General features: G+C 35.9%; 1 protein-coding gene across 6 annotated transcripts in view; it reads right to left on the reverse strand.

The window, feature by feature from the left end:
- Positions 1–26318, reverse strand: part of LOC121485070 (COBW domain-containing protein 2) — a 64445-nt gene that overhangs the window by 24024 nt on the left and 14103 nt on the right. For 3 of the 6 annotated variants that reach the window (XM_041745087.1, XM_041745083.1, XM_041745089.1), the window contains exons 5-9: positions 16897–16956; positions 15288–15325; positions 8588–8634; positions 6371–6457; positions 424–468 (exon numbers count right to left, since the gene is read on the reverse strand). In XM_041745087.1, coding sequence (XP_041601021.1) covers positions 424–468; positions 6371–6457; positions 8588–8634; positions 15288–15325; positions 16897–16956 — 277 coding nt within the window. The remainder of the gene's footprint in view (positions 1–423; positions 469–6370; positions 6458–8587; positions 8635–15287; positions 15326–16896; positions 16957–26318) is intronic. The other 3 variants (XM_041745088.1, XM_041745084.1, XM_041745085.1) reach the window with 2 other exon arrangements.

Below are 26318 nucleotides of genomic sequence, written 5' to 3' on the forward strand. Positions count from 1 at the left end.
TTGGTTTATTTATTGACCAAAAAACCGAACTTACTTACTTACTTATTTATTTATTTATTTATTTATGATTGGAATTTTTTTTTTAAGATTTATTTATTCATGAGAGAGAGAGAAAGAGAGAGAGAGAGGGGCAGAGACAGAGGTAGAGGGAGAAGCAGGCTCCATGCAGGGAGTCTGATGCGGGACTCAATCCGGGATCTCCAGGATCAGGCTCTGGACTGAAGGCGGCGCTAAACGGCTGAGACATCTGGGCTGCCCAACCAAACTAATTTATAAAGAACATTTAAAACATTTTGGGGGCCCCATTTTTTAAAAATGCACATGTATTTTTCTTATAGTAGAATCAAGTATATTTATCAATTACTTAATAATTATTATTAACTAAAATTATTTGTAAATATTCATAACGGCTTTTAAAAGTACCTTGATCTTTGTGTTTCTAAAATTTTTCCCAGTCCATTTATTGATCTGAAATAAAGATAAAAATGAGGAAGAAAGGATAAAAATTGTTAAATTTTTAAAAAATCATAAGGCATGTTATTCTAAAACAGGAAATAAGCATATACAAATATATCTGGATAAAAAATTAAAACAAATTTGTATTTTTTATAACATATTTTTAAATAAAACTTATATTTTTTATAATTTATTTTTTTTCTAATCATAAATCAGGTATATTCTACTTCAGACATGACAGGCAAAAATCCACAGCACAACTGACAAACCAGGGGCTACTCTGAATTATAAAGAGATCCTTTACTTTAGGAAAAATGATTCATGAACAGCCAGTAATTCTAATGTTTACAAAATTAGTAGACAAATCAAGATTCTTACTGAGACTCATTTTCCACAAGCACACATTGTGGAAATGGCCATAGACAGCCTAGAAGTAAAAACCTAGTTGTGACTGGCTTTGACCCCAGATGGTCCTGAGTAATCACAGTGACACTAAGTCAAGCATCCAAGTTCTTTCACATAATTACCTCTTGGTTCCCTAACGAGAGTCTCTGCCAGTCCTTCCCTTTCTGATACTACTAAGATAATGAAACAGGACTCCCTCTGTATGGCACCAAAAATGCTAGCTAAATTCTTTGCCACATACTACATACCACAACTATTTATCTTTATACCAGTAATCCCACTGCCTTCAGTGCTACATGCTTCTATATGTGCCTTTCATTGAAGCTTGGGTTCTGTGGCAAGTCTCTCCACCATTTCAAAAGTTCTTAATCTCAGGGATCCCTGGGTGGCGCAGCGGTTTGGCGCCTGCCTTTGGCCCAGGGCGCGATCCTGGAGACCTGGGATCGAATCCCACGTCGGGCTCCCGGTGCATGGAGCCTGCTTCTCCCTCTGCCTATGTCTCTGCCTCTCTCTCTCTCTCTCTCTCTCTCTCTCTCTGTGACTATCATAAATAAATTTTAAAAAAAAATTAAAAAAAAAAAGTTCTTAATCTCAACTGAATATACTGTATGGCCTGATGGCCGCTTCTCTCAGATATGTTCATCTTCTTCCAATTCCTCAAATCAAACACCCAGTCAGTTACAAGTCTGATGTACAATGGAGGACCCAAAACCAAAGGGTCTGTCGTTTATCAAAGTGCTTTGTCCAAATTCTTTCCTGGGATTGCTTTACAGAGTAGCCTGGCAACAAGGTGGATAATAGTCAATACTGCTGATGTTACAGACCCAGCTTAAACAGTTAATATGGCAATGGATAAGTCCAGTAGCAATAATCTTTTCTTTCATGCCAAAAATGTTTGCTACATGGATTTATGTCCTCCTTTCCAGCAATCACAATGATGTAGAGGATTTTGGAAAGAGAAACAAAATTTAGGAGACCAGTGTCAAAAGGGGTAAAAGAAGTAATCTCCATTCACTGCTTTCATCTTTCTAGACTTTTAAAATATATCAACCATTTTTCTATTTCTTTCCTGTTTTTATTCATTGCAGCTTGAAAATACTATGTAAATAAACCATGATAAAAAAATCTACACTCTAATAATTTTAACAGTAGCTAAGAGAGCACTTACTATGTGTCAGGCACTGTGCAAAGTTTGCCAACACTGTCTCATGAACACTTAAACCAAACTTAACGAAGTACATATTATTTCCCATTTTAGAGAGGAGAATTAAAAAGAACACAGGATCACCTTAATTCCAAAACCAGACAAAGATGCCACCAAAAAGGAGAATTATAGACCAATATCCCTGATGAACACAGATGCAAAAATTCTCAACAAGATACTAGCCAATAGTATCCAACAGTACATTAAGAAGATTAGGGCAGCCTGGGTGGCTCAGCGGTTTAGCACCGCCTTGGGCCCAGGGCATGATCCTGGAGACCCAGGATCGAGTCCCATGTTGGGCTCCCTTCATGGAGCCTGCTTCTCCCTCTGCCTGTGTCTCTGCCTCTCTCTCTATCTCTCTGTGTCTCTCATTAATAAATAAATAAAATCTTAAAAAAAAATTTTTTTTTTTTATTCTTTAAAAAGATTCACCATGACCAAGTGGGATTTATCCCCGGGATGCAAGGCTGGTTCAACACTCATAAAGCCATCAGTGTGATAAATCATATCAAGGAGAGAAAAAACAAGAACCATATGACCCTCTCAATAGATACAGAGAAAGCATTTGACAAAATACAGCATCCATTCCTGATCAAAACTCTTCAGAGTGTAGGGATAGAGGGAACATTCCTCATCATGTTAAAAGCCATCTACGACATGTCCACAGCAAATATCATTCTCAATGGGGAAACACTGGGAGCCTTTCCCCTAAGATCAGGACCACAACAGGGACGGCCACTTTCACCACTGCTATTCAACATAGTACTAGAAGTCCTAGCCTCAGCAATCAGGCAACTAAAAGAAATAAAAGGCACTCAAATTGGCAAAGAAGTCAAACTCTCCCTCTTCCCAGATGACATGATACTGTACATAGAAAACCCAAAAGACTCCACTCCAAGATTGCTAGAACTCCTAAAGCAATTCCACAGTGTGGCAGGATACAAAATCAGTGCCCAGAAATCAGTGGCATTTCGATACACTAACAATGAGACTGAAGAAAGAGAAATTAAGGAGTCAATCCCATTTACAATTGCACCCAAAAGCATAAGATACCTAGGAATAAACCTAACCAAAGAGGTAAAGGATCTATACCCTAAAAAACTACAGAACACTTCTGAAAGAAATAGAGGAAGACACAAAGAGATGGAAAAATATTCCATGCTCATGGATTGGAAGAATTAATATTGTGAAAATGTCAATGCTACCCAGGGCAATTTACACATTTAATGCAATCCCTATCAAAATACCATGGACTTTCTTCAGAGAGTTGGAACAAATCATCTTAAGATTTGTGTGGAATCAGAAAAGACCCCGAATAGCCAGGGGAATATTATAAAAGAAAACCAGAGTCGGGGGCATCACAATGCCGGATTTCAAGCTGTACAACAAACTGTGATCATCAAGACAGTATGGTACTGGCACAAAAACAGACACATAAATCAATGGAACAGAATAGAGAATCCAGAAATGGACCCTCAACTCTATGGTCAACTAATATTCGACAAAGCAGGAAAGGCTATCCACTGGAAAAAGGACAGTCACTTCAATAAATGGTGCTGGGAAAATTGGACAGCCATGTGGAAAAGAATGAACCTAGACCATTCTCTTATACCATACACAAAGATAAACTCAAAATGGATGAAAGATCTAAATGTGAGACAAGATTCCATCAAAATCCTAGAGGAGAACACAGGCAACACCCTTTTTGAACTTGGCCACAGCAACTTCTTGCAAGATACATCTATGAAGGCAAGGGAAACAAAAGCAAAAATGAATTATTGGAATTTATTTTTTTTTTATTTTTTATTTTTTTTTTAATTTTTATTTATTTATTTATGATAGTCACAGAGAGAGAGAGAGAGAGGCAGAGACACAGAGGAAGAAGCAGGCCCCATGCACCGGGAGCCCGACGTGGGATTCGATCCCGGGTCTCCAGGATCGCGCCCTGGGCCAAAGGCAGGCGCCAAACCGCTGCGCCACCCAGGGATCCCAAATTATTGGGATTTAATCAAGATAAAAAGCTTCTGCACAGCAAAAGAAACAGTCAACAAAACTAAAAGACAACCTACAGAATGGGAGAAGATATTTGCAAATGACATATCACATAAAGGGCTAGTATCCAAGGTGTATAAAGAACTTATTAAACTCAACAGCAAAGAAACAAACAATCCAATCATGAAATGGGCAAAAGACATGAACAGAAATTTCACAGAGGAAGACATAGACATGGCTAACAAGCACATGAGAAAATGCTCCGCGCATCCCTTGCCATCAGGGAAATACAAATCAAAACCACAATGAGATACCACCTCACACCAGTGAGAATGGGGAAAATTAACAAGGCAGGAAACAACAAATGTTGGACAGGATGTGGAGAAAGGGGAACCCTCTTGCACTCTTGGTGGGAATGTGAACTGGTACAGCCACTCTGGAAAACTGTGTGAAGGTTCCTCAAAGAGTTAAAAATAGAACTACCCTATACCCCAGCAATTGCACTGCTGGGGATTTACCCCAAAAATACAGATGCAGTGAAACGCCAGGACACCTGCACCCCGATGTTTATAGCAGCAATGTCCACAATAGCCACACTGCAGAAGGAGCCTCGGTGTCCATCAAAAGATCAATGGATAAAGAAGCTGTGGTCTATGTATACAATGGAATATTACTCAGCCATTAGAAACGACAAATATCCACCATTTGCTTCAACGTGGATGGAACTGGAGGGTATTATGCTAAGTGAAATAAGTCAATCGGAAAAGGACAAACTTTATACAGTCTCATTCATTTGGGGAATATAAAAAATAGTATAAGGGAATAAAGGGGAAAGGAGAGAAAATGAGTGGGAAAAATCAGTGAGGGTGACAGAACATGAGAGACACCTAACTCTGGGAAACGAACAATGAGTAGCGTAAAGGGAGGTGGGCGGGGGATTGGGGTGACTGAGGGGGGCACTTGACGGGATGAGCACTAGGTGATATGCTGTATGTTGGCAAATTGAACTCCAATAAAAAAATAATTAAAAAAAAAAAAAAGAACACAGCAAAAAAACAGACAAAAAGTAGAACCCAACCAGATTCTAAAGTTCATCTTCTTAAACACATGCAGTGGTCAGCCTGGGTGGCTCAGCGGTTTAGTGCCGCCTTTAGCCCAGGGCGTGATCCTGGAGACCCAGGATCAAGTCCCGTGTCAGGCTCCCGGTGCATGGAGCCTGCTTCTCCCTCTGCCTGTGTCTCTCATGAATAAAATAAAATCTTCCAAAAAAAAAAAAAAAGAAAGAAAACAAAACAAAACCCACTATGCAGCACTACCTGCCCTCCACATGGAGACAGTATTACAGTTTTTCATAGTAAAGACTCAAAGGATATTATTATTAAGATAAAACAAATATACAAATAGGAAATTTACTTCTTCAATCATTAATCACTGTAGGCAATCTTCTTATAAGCCTTATCTTTACTGATTCAATTTATAACACGCTATATAAACAGAATCAAAATCTGATGTCAGCAGATTACACCCATTAGAAATGATTAATAATAAAAGCTACTGACTGTCTCTTTGAAGATGACATTTATTAACTTATGACTTAAAAAATAATTCAAATTCCCTGAACTCAAATGCCATTTGAAAAGTCCAAATGACTGTTGGGTCATTTAGCACATCTGAGTGAGTATCATTCATCTTGTCCTACATTGACCAATCTTGGCCACGGACACTGAAGACATCAAACCAAAGCTGAAAGACAGGCATGTTTAGTTGACAGTCAGGGAAGACAAATCAGTGAGGGCTCAGGGAAAGGAGACCACCTGAGTCAGGGGAGACTTCACAGAGGAGTGAGGGAGGGGGCATTGGGAGGACTCTAGAGAATGGATAAAATTGCTTATGAAAAACAAAAAAAGAAAGCAAAGAAAAACAGAGACAATGAAGGAATTCAAGGACTGGCAGAGTGAGAGCACGTAAGAGTAAATAAAGGATCTGGCAAGACACATCCATGGGAAAGTAAGTCACCCTGAGTAAAGTTAGAGAGCTTCCTGTAGGGAGAGAGTCAAAGAGAAGACCAGAAAAGGAGGATGGAGTCAGAAGATCCTGAATATTAGTCTATGTTCTAACTCCATTTTGTGAGAAATGGGGAATAATTCTATATATTGCCATTACATAATAGCCAATCAGACATCAACAATAAATGATTCCCAAATGATACTTGATGCAGGTCAACCTTGAACTTAAGTTTCTACAGGATAATATACTAGTTTTTTGTATAGTACACTTCGGATCTGTAGGTAATTAACACTTAAAATTTCATACCTAATGGCTGCTCTTAATTTGCTTAAATCCTCTTCTGAAACCAAGTCTGTTTTATTAATGATGATGATATCTGCCAAAGCGACTTGCCTAAATTAGCAAACCAAGAACAGATGTCAAGAGAAATGTTAAGAAATTAAAAATAGCAACACCTCCTTCAGATCAAATAGCATTAAGAACTATATAGTACTCTATACAGTAAGTGAATTTACTATTTATTATGCTTCAAACAGTAAGAATAAATTGCATCCATCACTATTAAATTCAGATTTCACATGTATTCATTCAAAAGATATTTCCGAAGTGCTCTCACTTGTTACTCTGAAACTACAAAGTATTCCCAAATGTTTACAATCAAGGATTATTTTCAACTCATAATTTTATAAAGAAATGCAAAAAAGTCAGATATTCAATATGGTCAAACATGGATAGTCTACTGATTAAAATATTCCATGTTATTACCTAGAATTTTCAAGGAAATAAAACAAATTAACATGAACACCAAACCACTTTTTTTAAACTACACTTCAAAAGATACATCAAGATCTTGGACAAATGTCTCTTTCATCACTATAAATATGTATTTTCTCTGTAAAATAGATACACAGACATTCAAGTTAAAGAATCCCATTGACAGAATGCTAGATAACAAAATAGCTTACTATAAATAGAAGTTCTTTTTCTATTAACAGAAGTAGAGAACTGAGATTCTTTAAATTTTCCTCAATTCTTCAGGAAATTTTAATCACTAGGCTATTTATCCCTAATTCTAGTTTTATGCTACTTGAAGATATTGTCATTTGTTTCAAAGAACATAGCCAAATTCTCAAAAATAAATGAACTTTAATTCATTGAAAAACCAAGTATTGAAGTATATACCAAGTATTGTAGTATATACATCGCAATCCCGTTTTTGTTTAAGTGTTCTATGAATAAAGATTTAATGTGGACATCTCAAAATATAAACAGTTGCTATATTTAAATTGGAGGCCTTCTATGTTTTACTTTATTTTGGCTTTTTAAAAAAGGTTTATTTAGTTGAAAGAGAGAGCACAAGTGGAGGGAAGGGGCAGAGGGAAAAGGAGAGAAACAGACTCCCTGATGAGCACAGAGCCCAACACAGGCTAGATCTCTCATACCCTAAGACCTTGACCTGAGCTGAAATCAAGTCACTTAAACTGAATGAGCCACCCAGGTGCCTCATCTTCATTGTGGCTTTTATGACACTTCACTATTTTCTATTTGGCTTATTTATTTACATTACATTTTCTATAATGAATATATTTTAATAAATAAACTTACAAAAATGTTTAAGTTCAGTTTAATCTGAATTATACCTATATACCCAATGCAGTGTTCAGGCAGGATTACAGCACCACAGAGCACCACACTCCAAAATGAGAGGGAGCCAACTGCTTGCTGGCAATCTATTATTAATGTCTGGATCATCCTTAGCAAACGTCAGAGAGCCCCCCCCTTTACCCCAGCAGCAGACTTAGCAACTGTGCTGTATGGCAAAGCTTTTTCCTCCATTAGCAAGAATGCTTAGGGTAGGCACACTAAGTTAAATATTTCTAAGTCTAAAGACAACCCAATTAGGAACATAAAGGTATCTAAACAAAAAAATGTTCTAAATGCAAATTAAAACTATTTCCATATTTGTCCCTCTGTTGTTCTAAATAACAGTGAATATGTGAATCAAATGAATTACTGTTGAAGAAGGCAGTAAATGAACCAATTCTTTTCTTTATAATCCTCTTCAATCCCAATTAAATTACATAAGAAAATTTAGTTTTAAATATTCCACTGTTCCCAAGCTCCTCTCAGAGAACTGCTGTGCCCAACACTCATTTTATGCTATATAGTAAAAGTTTTAAATAAAATTTAGTCATCAGACCATTATAAACAGCAATAATTCAATTACCGGGGAAAAAAGATAACACATTTTCCTTGACTATGTTTTTGTATTTCTCACTTTGGCTTGGGATTTCATAATAATTTCTTCTTTCCAATTCGCTAGTAATCAATATATACTTTATTTTTTTTTTTAACACTTTATGTGACAAAGAGAGAATGAGAGAGAGTACAAGCAGGGGGCAGAGGGAGATGGAGAAGCAAGTAGCCCAACATGGTGATTGATCCAGGACCCTGGGATCATGATATGCTGAACCACCCACACAGGTGCCCCCAGTAATCAGTATGTACTTTAAATATGAATACCTGGAAGCTTCATTGATAAGGCCATCAGGTTTTTCTTCTTCTAAATGCTAAAAAAACAAAGTTTGAAAAAAGTTACTGTGGGAAAACATAAATGCTAATATCAACACAATGAATTTTACTTTGGAGACTCCTTTCTTGCTTCTAATATAGATTTCAACAAGTTCTATCACTGAACATGCAAATGCAGAACTAATTTTTCTAACTTAAAGCATTTTAACCCCCATTTGTAATTGTTTTCCTACAGTGAATCTGTTGGGTTTTTGAGAGGAGGGGGCAGGACTGAAATTGTTCCCCTGCTATCTCCTTTTTCTTAAAAGGAAAACCCTCTAGATTTAAATAATGTCAATAAAAACAAAAAGCAATAGGCTTTTGTCAAAGTATAGGCCTTTTTCTTTTCTCAAAACTGTTTTTCTTCTAAATATTCATTATTTTAAAGAGATAACCACTAAAATTAGCCTTCCTTAAAATCTAATACACTTCTGTCCATTCCAGTCCCACTTCCCACTTCCCATCCTAGCATCACATACAATATGGATTCAGTGCTGAGCCCTTCATATGCCCTCGAAACAAGGGAAGGCCACAGCCCCAATCCTAGCCTAAAAACAGTTTATCACTTAGAGAAACCCACACTTTAGTGACATGGCCTCTCAGGGCAACTGTTGACTTTGCTGACCCTCTCCAGAGGTCAAAAAAATACTACTAGCTCCAAAAAAATACTATGACACTAATTTAGGGGCTACAAGGAAGCTTTTATCTCTCCAGAAGCAGTTATTATTTGTCCACAATCCTATTTAAATCCCTAAAGGCATCAATGCCATAAGGCTCATCTCTGCAAAACGTTTCACCTTCATTACTCCAACCCTCACAATAAAAAGCTGTTTACTGAGGTTAGAGGAAATTTGATTATATTAACATTCTTTGTATTTGAAATCAAACTTCATAAATTCTTAAATCCTTTTACACATTAACACATTTAGCCTTCATAAGAATTCAAGGAAATAGCTATTCTCATTTTACAAAAGAAGAAACTAAATCTAATACTGTCACTGTCACAGGATACCTTATGATAGGGGAATTTTTCAAAAACTGAAAACAAGCTCAATTGAAGTAAAATGACCATTATTTTAAAAACTTATGAATGAAAGCTTTTTATGTCATATAAAATCAGTCTTGTATACAGATGTTACATAAATGTTAACAATCATGTAAGAGTATTCTCATAGAGATTACCTAAAAATTACAAATTATATTTTTATTATTAGAGTATTATATCAAAAACTGTTCCTTGCCAAAAGACAAAGTTTACTATTTTTTTTTTTTTGCTTTTTAAAACTTTATTTCAACATAACTATGCTTACAGAAATACACTCATATTGGTTAATAGAATGCAATTTAAGTTTAACTTATCCTACACAATTTGGACCAAAAACTTGGTACATGGTTTAAGCTTTAAAAAAAAAAAAAAAGGATTCGCAATCTGGTTTTTCATCTATTACAAATGTATACAAAAGATCCTCCCATCAAATGCTGCTAAAGCAGGCAGCAAGAACCTTGAGAAGTTAACCTTTGGTTTGTCTCGGAAAAATAACACGTATTGCACTGTAAAAGTTTATAAAATTGGTGCAACAAAACATTGTTGTAATGTTTCAATGCCAGTTTACAAAGATCAATTAACTAATGGATGTTGAAAAGGGTGGGGAGAGCCTATGTACAAAGTGAAAATGTAAAAGCTATCTGATTTAGTTAAAATTGCATGTAGATTGCAAGTCTACACAAACCAAGATTCAGATAATTTCGCGAATCTGAAATAACACTATCAGCTCAGTTCATCTGCTGAGGTCAACAAGGAAACTGCACACTAGCGGTTTTTCTGGTTTATGCAAAAAAGAAAATTTTCTTCCCCAGCTTTTCAGTCCAGAACTGATACTATACTACAGGCAAGGTATTCCTTCCATTGTCAACATTCATGGGGTGACATGTGATAAGGTCTACTTGGGTTTAAATTTATTTGCATTAGCACTTATATGCAAAATAGTCCCCAAAGTTAAAGACCACATGACTTTAGAAGTGACTCTAAAAAATAAAATGGCCCTTCTTGGAAGACTAGAACAAAACATCCAGCCATAGTTATAAGAAGCCTTATCAGAAAAGTAGCCCCTTATGAATTACACCTCAATAAAAAAAAAAAGTAGCCCCCAAAGAAGCAGCTCTGAAAAGAGGAAAAAATATAACTTAAGATATCTTGAAGAGCAATGTGAATATAGATAGGTTCAGAAGATAAAAAGAGATACATTTTCATAAGACTACCTAGGATTAGGCTTATAATGTATTCTAGTATTTCAAGTTTATCTCTAGTTACTAAACATCATTGCAGTCAAAGTATGATCCCAGGAGGGAATCTTGAACAATTCTGATCCTCCCATGTTCTATTCTGAAATAACCACTTTATATTTCATTTATTTTCTTTTATCTGGTGATCTCTTTGAGGCAGGCTTCAGAGTTTGGCAATGCAACATGAAAAGAATAGGAAAAGCATTGATGAAGTGTGGTTGGAAACTTGTTAAATATCTGAGAGTGAAGTTTGAGTTAAAAGACATTTGAACTTGGGATTGACTGGGAGGCCAAAGATTTAAAGAAGAGAAGATTCTCTCAAGACACGAGGAGTAAGTTGTGTGTTAATGGTGTGTGTTTTGTGTGCATGAATGGGAATTATAAATGATGTTGAATTCTAGGTGAATTCACGGCTCCGACAATCATTGTCAACAGAAGATCAAGCTGCAAATATTTATGTTTTAAAACTTAAATTATAAAGCTAGTTAAATCTTTCTAACAACTAGTTTTAATGTTCATGGGTACATTTTATGTAAGTTTACTATTTTTACTAGTTATTCTTGACCTGAGGCTACTGTAAACCCTATTATTAATGTCCTATAGAGAATAAGGGCTCTCACCATTCTGGAAATAATAACTAGCACAGGCTAAAAAAATATTTGTTGAATGAACTGTAGTTAACACCCCTATTTGTTGACAAAGATAAGTGGATGTTATTTGAAATATTCTATTTGATGTGCAGCAACAAATCCCTTTCTATTCAGTGGTGTATATTTAACAAAGATGTATTTTTCATAATGTATCTGTTCCTGAAAGATCCTGGAATATACTAGTTCTTTCAAAAATTTGGAATATTTTTCAAAGTACTACAGTGTTGACCTTTTGGAAGCTTTATTTACATATGAATTTGGGGCTCTCTGGCTGTGAGTTAGTGGGTTATAAAAAAAGATATGGCAAGAAAATAAGAGATTTTGGTTTTTCATTTCTATACCTAAATAGAACTAATAGTTTCACAAGTAATCCATGTTTTTAATGCATTTACTTCTCCAGAAGATTAGAAATCTACACTCAAAAGTTAACTTGGAAAAACCAATATTTTACTACCTTCAGGAAGTCAAGAAGAATCAAAAATAAAAACAAGTTAAAATCCCCAAAATAAAAATAGGCCAATATGTACAATCTATTACTGATAAGACATGTTATAATCATACATAATTATAGAAAAACAGATAAAAAGCCCTGTTCTATGCATATATGGTTATAGAAACATAAATAATAAATGCACATTAACACTTATTTTATCATATAAATATTTACCAACATTTATTTCCCTTATGTAACTTCCTACTTCCCCAAGTCAAACTGCAAAAAGACTAAACCCACTCTGTTTCTCAAGAGGACATTCTCCAGTATCAATGATTCAGTCGGATAACTTCCATTTATAATGTTAAAAAATGGGAATTCTGGTATTCTATTCTACTTGTACAGGCAAGGAAGGAAAATATTTGCAATCCCCTCCCCCCAAATTTTAGAGTGCATATGTGTGAATACACACACACACACACACACACACACCCAAAGGATTCCTTATCTCTGCTGAGAAACTATGGATTTTGCTTATATATTAGGAAAGAGAAAAAATATTTTGGTACTAATTAATCCAACACATCCAAAGAGTCAAGATTCAACCCTCCAAGTCAGCACACAGTTAAGAGTGTAAGGTTTCTTTCTCTCTTACTGTGAAAGAAACCCTTTGAAATAACACCAAGGTAGACATGACTTCAAGAATGGCTACTGGGTGTCCTTTTCTGCAGAAACAGAAACAAGGTGGATGGGAAAGAAAAGAGAAAGATGGGGGAAACGTTGTTGTTGACCAAACTGGAAAGAAATCTAGTGTCAAAGATGTCAGACTACATTTTTAAAAAGCAGCAGTAAGCAGCTCTCTCTTTCTAAAGGATTGGATATAGATCTGATGCTATTTCAGCTGCTAGAAAATGATTATTGCATAATGTCAGTCTATTTATTTTTCTAGTCTTTTCCAAGCCAAACTGTTTTCTGACTGAATTGTTTCAACAGCTAGTGCAATATAACAGAAGAGCCAGAAAGAAACCTCTTGCTTGACCTTTCCTGTGTAACTTCATCCATTGATTCTATTGCATTAAATGCTGTCACGTTTGTAGAACTGAAAAGAACAATGTTGGTAGCCTGGGTGTCAAGTCCTGAGAATAGAGAGCTGTCATTTGAAGTTGTCCAATTCTTTGCCCGTGATTAAAAAATGAATATTTCAGATCAATGGGTGACAATCCCATTAGAGTGATAGCCCATGATATCAATTACCATTTCAGTTTCAATTTGGCTGCCTGGCCACAGGGTACCATTTCTCAGCTTTACTTGTGATGGGCTGGCTCTGTGAAGCATGACACCCTTAAATTGCTGCCCATTATCCAAGTGTCATTACTTGTACTGCCTCAGAATTCTCTGAATCACAAGCAGCTACTGAGGTCAAGCTTTGCATCCAGAGGAATTGGACAAGTGGGCAAATTCTTTATATAAAAGAAAAGTTATTTATCTGGCATCTGACTTAGAAAATCTAAAGTTTCCATTATCCTGACAGTATGTCAGTTTTGTGTAGGTATATTGATTTAATAATTTAAGAGGTTTTATCAAGGTGGCAGAAGGTTAAACGTTTACTGTGTTTGCATTATTCAGAATGTTGCTTTGTTTATATGGCCTCAATTACACTGACAATAGATTCTATTTAACTCCTCTGCACATCTAAATATACATATAAAATTAATCCTGTAATCATAAATACATAAAGAGTTTAACTCTCAATAACTCTCAATACTTTAAGTCTATCAAAAGAACAAAATAACTTATCTCCTGTAGGCATCTCAAATTTGATAATAAATATACATAAGATTAATTCAAATATGCCTATAATAAACATTCAGAGTGAAGAATTTGATGTATTTTGCTTCCCCCATAAACATTTTGTTAGAAATAAAACGATTTTAGAACAGTCGGAATTTTTCTGAGTAAAACTGAAATATTTGGAATCTTTTTTTGATTCCTAAGATGATTAATAAATTTGGACTTAAAATCTACAAAGAAATTATTTCCCAAACATCTCAAATTAGCCTGCTCTATTCCTGAAGGAGCCAAAGGGCCAGGGAAGGGATACTGGTAACCATTTAACAAGCCTGTCATATAACCCCGAGAGAATAATTTTATTGAAGGTTTGGAAGAAAAACTTTTTTTCTAAGATTTTATTTTTTTAGGCAATCTCTATACCCAACATGAGGCTTGAACTCACAACCCCATGATCAAGAGTCACACAACTCCATGGACTGAACCAGCCAGGTGCCCCAGAAGGAAAACTTTTTCGAATTAACAAATTCAGATATATTGTGGAACAGAATACAAAATGGACATGAAATTTTAAAAATTAAATTTAAATTTCCTAGAAATGATTACTTAGGGTGCTATCCACATTCCAGACTGGGACCAGGAGATGGAAGATAATTTCATTCTCTTTTCCCTAGTAATATTTGACTTGGAAAGTTGAGAATTACTGTTTTATTTTATGCACTAATATGTTTAAAAAAATCTTACTAGGGCAGCCTGGGTGGCTCAGTGGTTTAGCGCCGCCTTCAGCCCAGGGCATGATCCTGGAGACCCAGGATCGAGTCCCACATCAGGCTCCCTGCATGGAGCCTGCTTCTCCCTCTCCCTCTGCCTGTGTCACTGCCTCTCTTTCTCTCTGTGTCTCTCATGAATAAATAAATAAATCTTAAAAAAATCTTACTAGGTGCATTCTATGAACTGAAGTCTCTTTAAATGCATTTGAGGAGCTTGATAGTTATGAAAACATTCACAGGAGGATGACTTTTAAAGGAGAGTTTCTCCTCATTACACCTATGTATAAATCTTGATTTCTTCAAAATAAGGTAAAGCAATTATATTTTTAAATGCAATTATTTCTGATAGCAGTTTAACAAGAAAAAAAAAGTTCTGCTTTATCAAGCTCACTTTTTTCTATCAACTAGAAAAACCCATCAACATTGGGGTTGAATCCCAGTGAGGAGTTAGTTACACATACCCAAACTGTATCCTTTAATACAGTCATTATAAAATATTATAAAATATTACACTTCCAATTTCTATCATATCAAACCAGGGTAACAGAAAATAACTTAATTTTAAAATGCAATAATTAAAAGACACACAAATTTCATCTACCATTCAGGATATTTAAAAAAAGTTTTTTGTTAAAATATCTAAACAAAATGTAGAAAAAATATGATAATCCACATTCCCAGCTTTAACAAATAATTAGTTATTTGTGCACAGCAATCTTTCAACTTACTTTTAATCCATATTTTGAATCCACAACAGTTATGATACCTACAAAGGAATACATCTTTTAATCACCTTTATACTTGAGAATGAAAATCACAACTAACCTATTTCAGTTGCCAAATGTTACTCAATAAAGTATTGGTTTTTCTCTTGACAAAGATGCAATTTAATTCAATTCCACCAATAAGTAAACACATTTCAAATGTGTACTGAGTGCTTAGCACCATGTTAAGGCATTATAGAGATTATAAAATATTTTTTAAATTAAATAAAGAAGAAAATAAGATTTCTTTGGCCTTTAAAAAGCTCACATTCCAAAATATGATGAGACAAATTCCATAATATAAAGTGCAATGTGATAAATTACACAAGATAGGTTATTTTTCCAGTTTATATTCACATAATCAAAATCAAGACTTTTCTTAACATTTAAATTATTGCTTAACAAATCTGAGGTGTGTTAAGAGATCTTATTCTCAGTACTTTGCATTTAATCTCACACTAATATTTTCCATAACATGTACCTAAGTTTCCAAAAGGTCAATTTGTTTGGCAATCTCTGAATTTATAAGCTAAATAATTTTTTCAAATGGTAACAGCAGAATGAGTTTGACGATATCTAGGGAATTCAACTAACTACATGCTACACATATTAGCGCCAAATGACTGGGCACAGTCTTAAATTTCACTCTTTAGTCTAAGGAAGACCTGGTTTAAAGAAAGGTAAAGGATGAGAGGGGCATAGTTACTTCATTCACAAAGTTTCTAATATGTCTTAAATGAAGTCTATGAATAAAATTGTCCAAAAGTGTTACAGCAAATAAAGTAAGGGGTGAGGGCTTTGCTTAATTCTTATCTTCAAGAGAAAAATGAAATGTAGAAATATGATCCTCATACTGTACATTTGCTAATATACTAAGTACATAAATTAAACAGAGGATAAAAGAAACCCACATCAGGGACACCTGGGTGGCTCAGTGGTTGAGCATCTGCCTTTGGCTCAGGGCTTGATCCTGGGATCCAGGATCCAGTTCTACCATCAGGCTCCCCGCAGGGAGACAGCTTCTCCTTCTCCCTCTGCTTATGTCTCTGCTTCTCTCTGTGTGTCTCTCATGAATAAATAAATAAATCTTAAAAATAAAAAAAACCTACATCATATTTTATTTTTTTAAATTTTTTTAAATTTTTATTTATTATTTATGATAGTCACAGAGAGAGAGAGAGAGAGAGAGAGAGAGAGAGAGGCAGAGACACAGGCAGAGGGAGAAGCAGGCTCCATGCACTGGGAGCCTGATGTGGGATTCGATCCCGGGTCTCCAGGATCGCACCCTGGGCCAAAGGCAGGTGTCAAACCGCTGCGCCACCCAGGGATCCCCTACATCGTATTTTAAAAGGAAAATCTTAGTGAAAGCACTAATTGGGAGGTGACATTAAGATCCAGCATCTAGTTCTACCATTGTCTGAGGCTTTGTAATCTGTTATAAACAAAGGCTCACTTCATTATCAAACTAAACAAATTTAAAAGGAGTAACAATGCGAGGATTAAAATGTGGATGAAAAAAAATCTTAACTATAACACTGTACTTGAAAACAAAAATATTTGCTTTTTCACTTACCATCAAGATAAATATCAACCCCTAATTCAGCATCAACCCAAAACATAGAAGCTACAGCACCTGAAAAATATATATAATATTCATCAAATAAAAATATTTCTTTAAACTGAGGAAAAAAACAAAACTGAGAAACATTATTCTGTCCATGCTGTTTTAATTTGTCCTAACAGAATTAGCAGGCGAACACATATACGAATTAAGTATGGCTTTCCAAACTTCTTTATGGAAATTACAATGATAGAATCCTTTACTCTTTATACTCATTTCTTCCTTTCTCCCTTTTCCTCAAAAAAAAGAAAAAAAAAAAAAGGAGGAAGGAAAACAGATCAACTCTTATCACATACAAACCCAATACCAAGCTTCTATCAGTGCCATAATAATCTCCTAACAGATATTACCAAATAATCTGGGTATTATATGTGCATATAGGACTTATTTTTTTCTCTCTCAAATTTAATAATCATACAGCTCACAAATAATGAATTATCTCTCTAAAGGAAAGCAAACCACAACATAGATAATTCTGAAGTCATTTGACAAAAAGAGAGAAAAGCTTTTAAGTTTTATAGAAGAGAAAGAGAAGGTAAAATTATATAATCTACAGCACTACTAATAAAACCTCACACTATTCAATATTGATATAAAATTTGAGTCTGAGGAAAAATAATTTCTAAGTAAAAAATTAAACCTTGTTTTTGACAGAAATTGGTTTGGTGGCAAACCAGAAGCCCTGATCAGTATGCCCTATACAAGAGAAAGAAAACTGGCAGTAAAGAAAGTATTTGATTTTTCAAAGCATCACAGGTCCAGTTAGTGACAGGGCTGTCTAAAAGAATGAGGAGTAGGGAAAAACAAGGATAACTGAACTCATTCCAGTGTCTGAAGCCGTCCACCTACCCTGAAGAGATGTGGTCCCCCAAGCATCACTCTGTGTCAACAGTGAGAAATACCTGTCAGCTGTTTACAGTGATTACTCATGCAAGATATAGCAAGGGCCACAAGATCTAATGGTTTCCTGATACCTATTGATTTTTTCCCAAAAACTTAATAGTTTTCCAATTTGACTGAAATAGGATTTGTGAGTAACAGGGGCGAATCAATGCCTGTTCTTTTCAAGGAAATTACTTTACCATGACAATTATTTAGCTTAGAACTGGAGAGTGTCAGTCTCCTAAACGGGAAACAACTGAATTGCCAATAAGAATTTTCTTCACTTACTTGGCTAACAACATGATTTTAATTAATGGGGGAGAAAAACATAAATCTACACTGAGTATCATTACTCCAAACAAGAAGTCATTAAAAAAAAAAAAGGTCTTAATTTTTTTCACGCAGTAAAATTCCACATTGTTCATAAACATTTTTTTTTTTTAACTCATGGATTACTATTCAGATAGCTTGTAAGTCCTACACAGTTAACATTCGTGTAGTATTAAGTTGAACTGCAAGAGTGTATAAGGGTTTTTTTTTTCTTTTGAGGTGCATCTTTGGTAATACTTACCAAGCTACCCAAGAAAGAACTGTTTAAAATTTAGATGCAGGTGTTTAGCAAGAGGAATAAAGATGAGAGAATAAGTTAATCAGTAGTGCCAAACCCAGGGTGATTTTTCTCCCCAGGGAATATCTGGCAATGCCTGAAGATATTTTTTTTTTTTTAAAGATCCCATTCATCCATTCATGAAAGACAGAGAGAGACAGAGAGAGACAGAGAGAGAGAGAGAGGCAGAGACACAGGCAGAGTGAGAAGCAGGCTCCACGCAGGTGGGACTCGATCCTGGGTCTCCAGGATCATGCCCCGGGCCGAAGGCAGGTGCTAAACTGCTGAGCCACCTGGACTGCCCATTAAGATATTTTTAACTGTCTCAACTAGGGGAATGCTACTGGCATTTGTGGGTAGAAGCCAGGGATACTGTTAAACATCCCACAATGCAAACAACAATAACCACAAAAACAAACAAAACATCTATAATCCACAAGTCAATCCCCTATGAAAAAGAACTATCCCAACCCAAAATGTCATTTGTGTCAAGGTTAAGAAACCTTGAGCTAGATTATAAAATCTCCCTATTCAAAACTGATTACAATAAAAATTTAAATAAAAAATTAAAAGCTAAATGTTATCAGCAACAACCAAATATACAACCTCTTGTAACAAATTTTAAGAGTGATAGTCTCAATAAGAAACAGAAAGTCCTATGTGACTTCTGATAATTCTTAATTCTACCTCCACAAAGAAGTGGCTGTGGGGAAAGAGTTAATAAAATCCAAATACTTATCAGAAACAGCTTTCAAAAGAAGAGGAACTAAGCAAGGAATAAGTAATATGGGGAAAAGTCAAGCAAGGGTAAAAGTTTCTAACCATTTCCACATTTTTGGAGGAGGGGTCGTCACTTCCTAGGGCTCAGAGCAAAATGAACTCAAGGGTTTGAAGCTCGAGGATGTATCCACACAAGGTATGGAATTCATGAGTAGTTAGAGGAAAAGCAGGAGGGGAACAGTTGGTACTTTAAGGGAGCAGAGCCTAAAAGTCAGATAGCCCATCTGGCTTCTCAGTTACCCTGCTTCTTTGTGTCCCTTCCCCTGCTCCCTGCAATATTCAGCATTCAAATTGAGGCCCAAGAGAAAAATAAGTTTAGGTAAGATGGGTACGATATTAAAAATAATTCATCAACACCATATATAAGTAGGCTGATGTTCTCTGAGCCTCCTACATCAAGCACCAACATGCTGAAAAAACAATGCACCTATATAACAACTTAGAAGAAACAAAAAAGATAAAGGGAAAAAGTTGAAGAAATGAATAAGGCATATAAATGGCAAAGAACTCATTCTGGAAGGAAACAACCCAGGAAGCCAAAGAAAATTCTCAAAGGCCAATTCATAATAAATAACTTAAAAACAAAACAATCAATTAAAAACAAACTCTAAGGGGCAAGATAAAGCAGAATAATATGAAATGGTAGTTTGTGCTAAAGAAATAAACATACAGCCAACAAACATATCATTACTTAACAAATTATTTTAAAACATCAAGGAACAGAACAGAAACTGGTAAAAACAAAATTACTGACAAAGAGGACCAATCTGAGATGATTAAAGTAAATGCAAAAGAAGCAAGTAGAAGATAGAAGGTATGGAGAACAAGATAATATTCAATAGGAAAACTGGTACCATAAAATATAGGACCCAATAATTGGACAAAAAAATCTTCACGGTAATAAATAAGGAAAATGTCCCTCAATGAAGAAACCTACAGATTAAAGAGCACAGTGTAAAGAAAAAAATAATTATGAGTGACACATAGATGTACCTTGGTTATATTACTGACCTCCAAATAAAAAGGAAAAAATTGTCAGGCATTTTGGATGACAAAGCAGGTCACTTTTAAGAAAGCAGAAAAAAAAATCAGACTTTTCTACAGTAGCATTCCTTGCCCCAATATAATAATGACCACAAAATTCTAATACAAATGTTCCCTAAGGATATCACCTCCTGCCGAGTTGTTTTTCAACAATGAAAACATCAGGTAGACATACTCAAAGCATTAGAGGAAACAACAGCATTAAAGCTCAAAAAATATATCACTCACATATCCTTCCTAATGAATAAAAAAGGAAATCCTGCCAATCAAAAAATACAAAATCAATGAGCAATATTTGCCATGTTCTTAGAGAAGGAACCTGTGATCTGGAAATTTTATACCTAGTCATCCTTCAAGTATAAAAACAAAAGACAAGCATTCTCAAGCAAGTATGCAAGAACTCAAGCAAGAGGGGTGCCTGGTTGGTGCCTGCATGCCTATCTGTCCAACTCTGGGCTTCAGCTCAGGTTGTGATCTCAGGGTCATGACACTGAGCCCCATGTCAGGCTCCGTGCTCAGCAAGGAGTCCGCTTGGAATCTTCTCTCCCTCTGGCCCTGCTCCTGACTCTGTCTCTCTCTCAAATGAATAAATTTTTTAAAAATATTTTATTTATTTATTTATGAGAGAGACACAGAGAGAGGCAGAGACACAGGCAAAGGGGAGAAGCAGGCTCCCAATGCGGGACTCAATCCTGTGACTCCAGGATCACACCCTGAGCCAAAGGCAGATGCTCAACCACTGAACCACCCAGGCGTCCCTCAAATGAATAAATCTTTTAAAAAATTAAAAAGAACTCAAGGAACATGCCATCTATAGCTTGAAACAATTACCTAACCCTGAAATACACTCAATCAAGAGATTCGTCAACTCAGGAATGGAGAAGCCACAGTACTGAGGTGATGAGGACTAAAACGGTTTAAAACAGAACTAAACGAAGTGTGAGAGAATATAGATGTTAGAAATCTTGAAAACAGGGGTGCCTGGGTAGATCAGTTGGTTAAGCATCTGCATTCAGCTCAGGTCATGATCCTGGGGTCCTGGGACTGAGCCCTACATCCAGCACTCCGCTCAGTGGGGGTGTCTGCTTTTCCCTCTCATGTTATCTCTTGTTATCTCTTGTTACCTCTCTCATGTTATCTCTTGTTACCTCTCTCTCAAAAAAATAAAGTCCTTTAAAAAAAATCTTAACAACACAGCATAGAATATATCCACCAAAACCAGGAGATGGGAATAAGAACAAGTATTCATTCCTTACTCCTTTATATCAGGGAGTCAAGAAATACTCTGAACTGACACATATAATTCAAAAAACAACTTGTCCCATTTGTTTATGTTCTTTATAAACCTTTTTTTCCCCTTAACTCCTATCCCTTCCAATGAAAAACATTTTTCTGATATTCAGGGTTCCTTCATTTCTCTCAAGTTCTTTTTCAATTACATTTTTTTTTTTTTTTGCTTTTTCCTACCTTTGATTGAGCAATTTATTAGATAGTTCATTCTAGTGATACTAACAGTTGATTTGTGAAGTACCTAATATGTGTTGGCTATCATTAGGTGGTTCACATATACAAAAGACATTTTTTTCTTAAGGATTTTATTTTATTGAATTATGAGAGAGAGAGAGAGAGAGAGGCACAGGCATAGGCAGAGGGAGAAGCAGGCTCCATGCAGGGAACCCAACGTGGGATTCGATCCTGGGTCTCCAGGATCAGACCCTGGGCTGAAGGCGGCGCTAAACTGCTGAGCCACCCGGGCTGCCCACAAAAGACATTTTTAATTAAGGTAAAATGGTATAGGAATTTAGTTTCAGGTGGATGGCATAATGACTCAGTATTTGTATGCAGTTCAGTATTTGTATGCATTACAATGTGATCACCACAGTAAATCTAGTTACTATCCAACACCATATAACTGACTCCCTCCATCTGCTTCAGCCCTCTAACCCCTTTCCCCCTCTGATAACCATCAATTTGTTCCCTGTATCTGAGTTTTGTTTGTTTCTTAGGTTCCACAGATAAGTGAAATCGAATGTATTTCCCATAGCATAATACCCTCAAAGTCCATCCCTGTTGTTGCAAACGGCAAGGCCGTTGTCTATATATCTATATCTACCTCTATCTATCTATCATCTATCTATCTATCTATCTATCTATCTATCTATCTATCTATCTATATCACATCATCTTTATTCATCCATTGACAGACACATTGTTTCCACATCTTGGCTATTGTAAATAATGCTGCAATGAACATAAGAGTGCAAATACCTTTTCAAATTAGTGTTTTCATTTTCTTAAAAAAAAAAAAAACACCGACAAGTGAAACAGCTGATCACATGATAGTTCTATTTTTAATGTTCTGAGGAATCACCATACTGTTTCTTTATACCGGTTGCACCAATTTGCATTCCCACCAATAGTGTAGAAGGGTTCCCTTTTCTTTTTTAAAAAAAATATTATGTATGTGTGTATGTATGTATGTATGTATTTATTTATTTATTTAGAGAGGACACAGGCAGAGGGAGAAGCAGGCTCCATGAAGGGAGCCCGACGTGGGACTCGATCCCAGGTCTCCAGGATCACACCCCGGGCTGCAGGCGGCACTAAACTGTAGAGGGTTCCTCTTCTATGCATCCTCACCAACACTTATTTCTTGTTGATTTGATTCTAATAGGTATGCAGTTGTATCATTTTGTGGTTTTGACTTGCATTTCCCTGAAAATTAGTTGAGCATCTTCTCATGTGCTTGTTGCCCATTTGTATACATTCTTTGGAAAAATGTTTGTTTAGATCCTCTGCCTTCTTTTCAATCTGTTTGTTTTTGGGGTTTTTTTGCTATTGAGTTCTTTATACATTTCGGATATTAACCTCTTATCAGATATAGGATTTGTACATATTTTCTCCCATCAGTAGATTGCCTTTTCATTTTATTGATGGTTTCCTTTGCTGTGCAGATGCCTTTTAGTTTGATATAGTCCCACGTACTGATTTTGCTTTTGTTGCCTTTGCTTTTGGAGATAGATCCAAAAATTCAATGCCAAGACTGATGTCAAGGAGCTAACCACCTGTTCTCTTCTAGGAATTTTATGGTTTCAGGCTTTACATTCAAATATTTTACCGATTACGAGCTAATTTTTGTGTATCATGTAAGACAATAGTATAGTTTCATTTTCATTTAGGTGTAGTTTTCCCATTACCATTTATTGAAGGGACAGTTTTCCTTCCTTGTATATTCTTGCCTCCTTTGTCATAGATTAATTGGCCAGAAAAGTGTGGGTTTATATCTGGGTTCTCTATTCTGTTTCATTGATCTGTGTCTGTTTTTATGCCATTACCATACTGTTTTCATACTACAGCTTTGCAGTATAGTTTGAAGTCTGGACTGTGATATCTTCCATTTGCTCTTCTTTCTAAAGACTGCTTGGGCTATTCAGAATCTTCTGATTCTACACAAACCTTAGAATTATTTGCTCTAGGAGTGCCTGGGTTGTCTCAGTTGGTAGACAATGTGACTCTTGATCTCAGGGTTGTACATTCAAGTCCCCTGTTGGGTATAGATTACTTTTTAAAAATCTTTAAAGGAATTATTTGTTCTAGTTTTGTGAAAAACAGCATTAAAATTCTGATAGAGGGACACCTGGGTGGCTCAGTGGTTGAGCATCTGCCTTTGGCTCAGGCCATGATCCTGGGGTCTGGGATTGAGTCTCACATCGGGCTCTTTGCAGGGAACCTGCTTCTCTCTATGTATATCTCTGCCTCTCTGTCTCTCATGGATAAATAAAATCTTTAAAAAAAAATAAAATCAAAAATTAAATATAATTCTGAGTTTACACTGAACATGTATATTGTATTGGGTACTATGGACATTTTAACAGTATTAGTTCTCCCAGACAAGAGCATAGAATAACATCCCGTTTATTTGTGACTTAACTTCTTTCATCAGTATCCAACAGTTTTCAATGTACAGGTCTCTCACCTCCTTGGTTAAATGTATTTCTAGGTATTTTATCCTATTTGATACACATTGCTTTGTTAGGCTTTTCACAAGGATTTCCTAATTTCTGACAGTTTCATTATTTGTGCATAGAAACACAACACATAAGTGTATACCAATTTTGTATACAGCAATATGAATGAGTTTATTTATTTATTTATTTATTTATTTATTTATTTATGGTGGGGTCTTTCGGGTCTTCCATATATAGTATTATGTCATCTGCAAGTAGCAATAGTTTTATTTCTTCAAATTTGGATGCTTTTATCTTTTTCTTGTGTTACTGCTGTGGGTAGGACTTCCAACACTATATTGAATAGAACAGGCAAGAGTGGGCATTCTTATTTTGTTCATGATCTTAGAGGGAAAGCTTCCCGCTTGACACCATTGAGTATGAGTCTGTTATATATAGCTTTTATTATATTGAAGTACATTCCCTCTATACCCACTTTGTTTTTATCATAAATGGACACCAAATTTTATCAAAGGCTTCTCCCCACTTGAGATGATCACATGACTGTTACTCATTTTGTTATAGGGTGTATCACACTGATCTGCAGATGTTAAACCATCCTTGCATTCCAGGAACAAATCCCACTGATCATGGTGTGTGATCCTTTTAAGGCATTGTCCAATTCAGTTTGCTAATATTTTGTTGAGAATTTTTACATCTGTGTTCATCAAGGATACAAGCCTGTAATTTTTTTGTGTGGTGTCCTTCTCAGAGTAATGCTGGCCTCATGAGTTTGGAAGCTTTCCCTCCTCTTCAATATTTTGGAATAGTTTGAGAATAGGTATTACACCTTTTTTATATATGTGGTAGAATTCCCCCATGAAGACATCTGGTCCTGGACTTGTTTGCTGGGAGGTTTTTGATTAGAGATTACATCTCCGGGATCCCTGGGTGGCGCAGCGGTTTAGCGCTTGCCTTTGGCCCAGGGCGCGATCCTGGAGACCCGGGATCGAATCCCACATTGGGCTCCCGGTGCATGGAGCCTGCTTCTCCCTCTGCCTGTGTCTCTGCCTCTCTCTCTCTCTCTCTGTGACTATAATACATAAATAAATAAAAATTTAAAAAAAAGAGAGATTACATCTCCTTACTAGTAATGCATCTATTCAGATTTTCTACTTCTTCATGGAGATTGGAAGTCTTTTTTTTTTTTAAAGACTTTATCCATTTATCACACACACACACACACACACACACACACACACACACACACACACAGGCAGAGAAGAGGCAGAGGGAGAAGCGGGCTCCATGCAAGGAGCCCAATGTGGGACTTAATCCTGGGACTCCAGGACCACGCCCCGGGCCGAAGATGACACTAAACTGCGGAGCCACCCAGGCTGCCCGAAGATTGGAAGTCTTGAGAGACTGTATATTACTAGGAATTAACCCACTTCATTAGAATAGTCTATTTGATCCTTGATTTCTGTGGTATGTTAACTTCTTTCATTTCTGAAAATAATCAGCTCTTACTTTCATTGATCTTTTCTATAGTTTTTTAGTCTCTCATTTATTTCTACTCTGAATCTTTATTATTTCTTTCCAACTGTGGCATTTATCTGTTGTTTTTCTAAATCCTTTAGGTAGAGTTATCTTTTTGTGCACTTCACTCTTAGAACTGCTTTTGCTGCATCCTATAGATTTTGGAATGCTGTATTTCCATTTATGTCAAGGCATTTTTAATTTCCTGTCTGATTTCTTCACTGACCCATTGATTATAACAGTTGTATGTTATTTTTCACGTATTTATGATTTTTCCAGTTTTGTGTAATTGGTTTGTTTCATACCACTATCGTTATAGAAAATACTTGATATGATTTCAATCTTAAGTTTACTGAGACTTGTTTTGTGATCTAATGTGTGGCCTATCCTGAAGGCCTACCCATATGCAGAGAAGAATGTGTATTCTGCGGCTTTTAGATAATATACTTTGTATACAATTAACCCCTGAATAATCCAAGAGTTAGGGCACTGACCTCCTGTGCAGTCAAAAATCCATATGTCACCTTTGTGTTCCTAAAAACTTAACTATTACGAGCCTATCACTGACTAGAAGC

The sequence above is a fragment of the Vulpes lagopus genome, chromosome 2 (assembly GCF_018345385.1).
Source record: "Vulpes lagopus strain Blue_001 chromosome 2, ASM1834538v1, whole genome shotgun sequence".
NCBI classification, from domain to species: Eukaryota; Metazoa; Chordata; class Mammalia; order Carnivora; family Canidae; genus Vulpes; species Vulpes lagopus.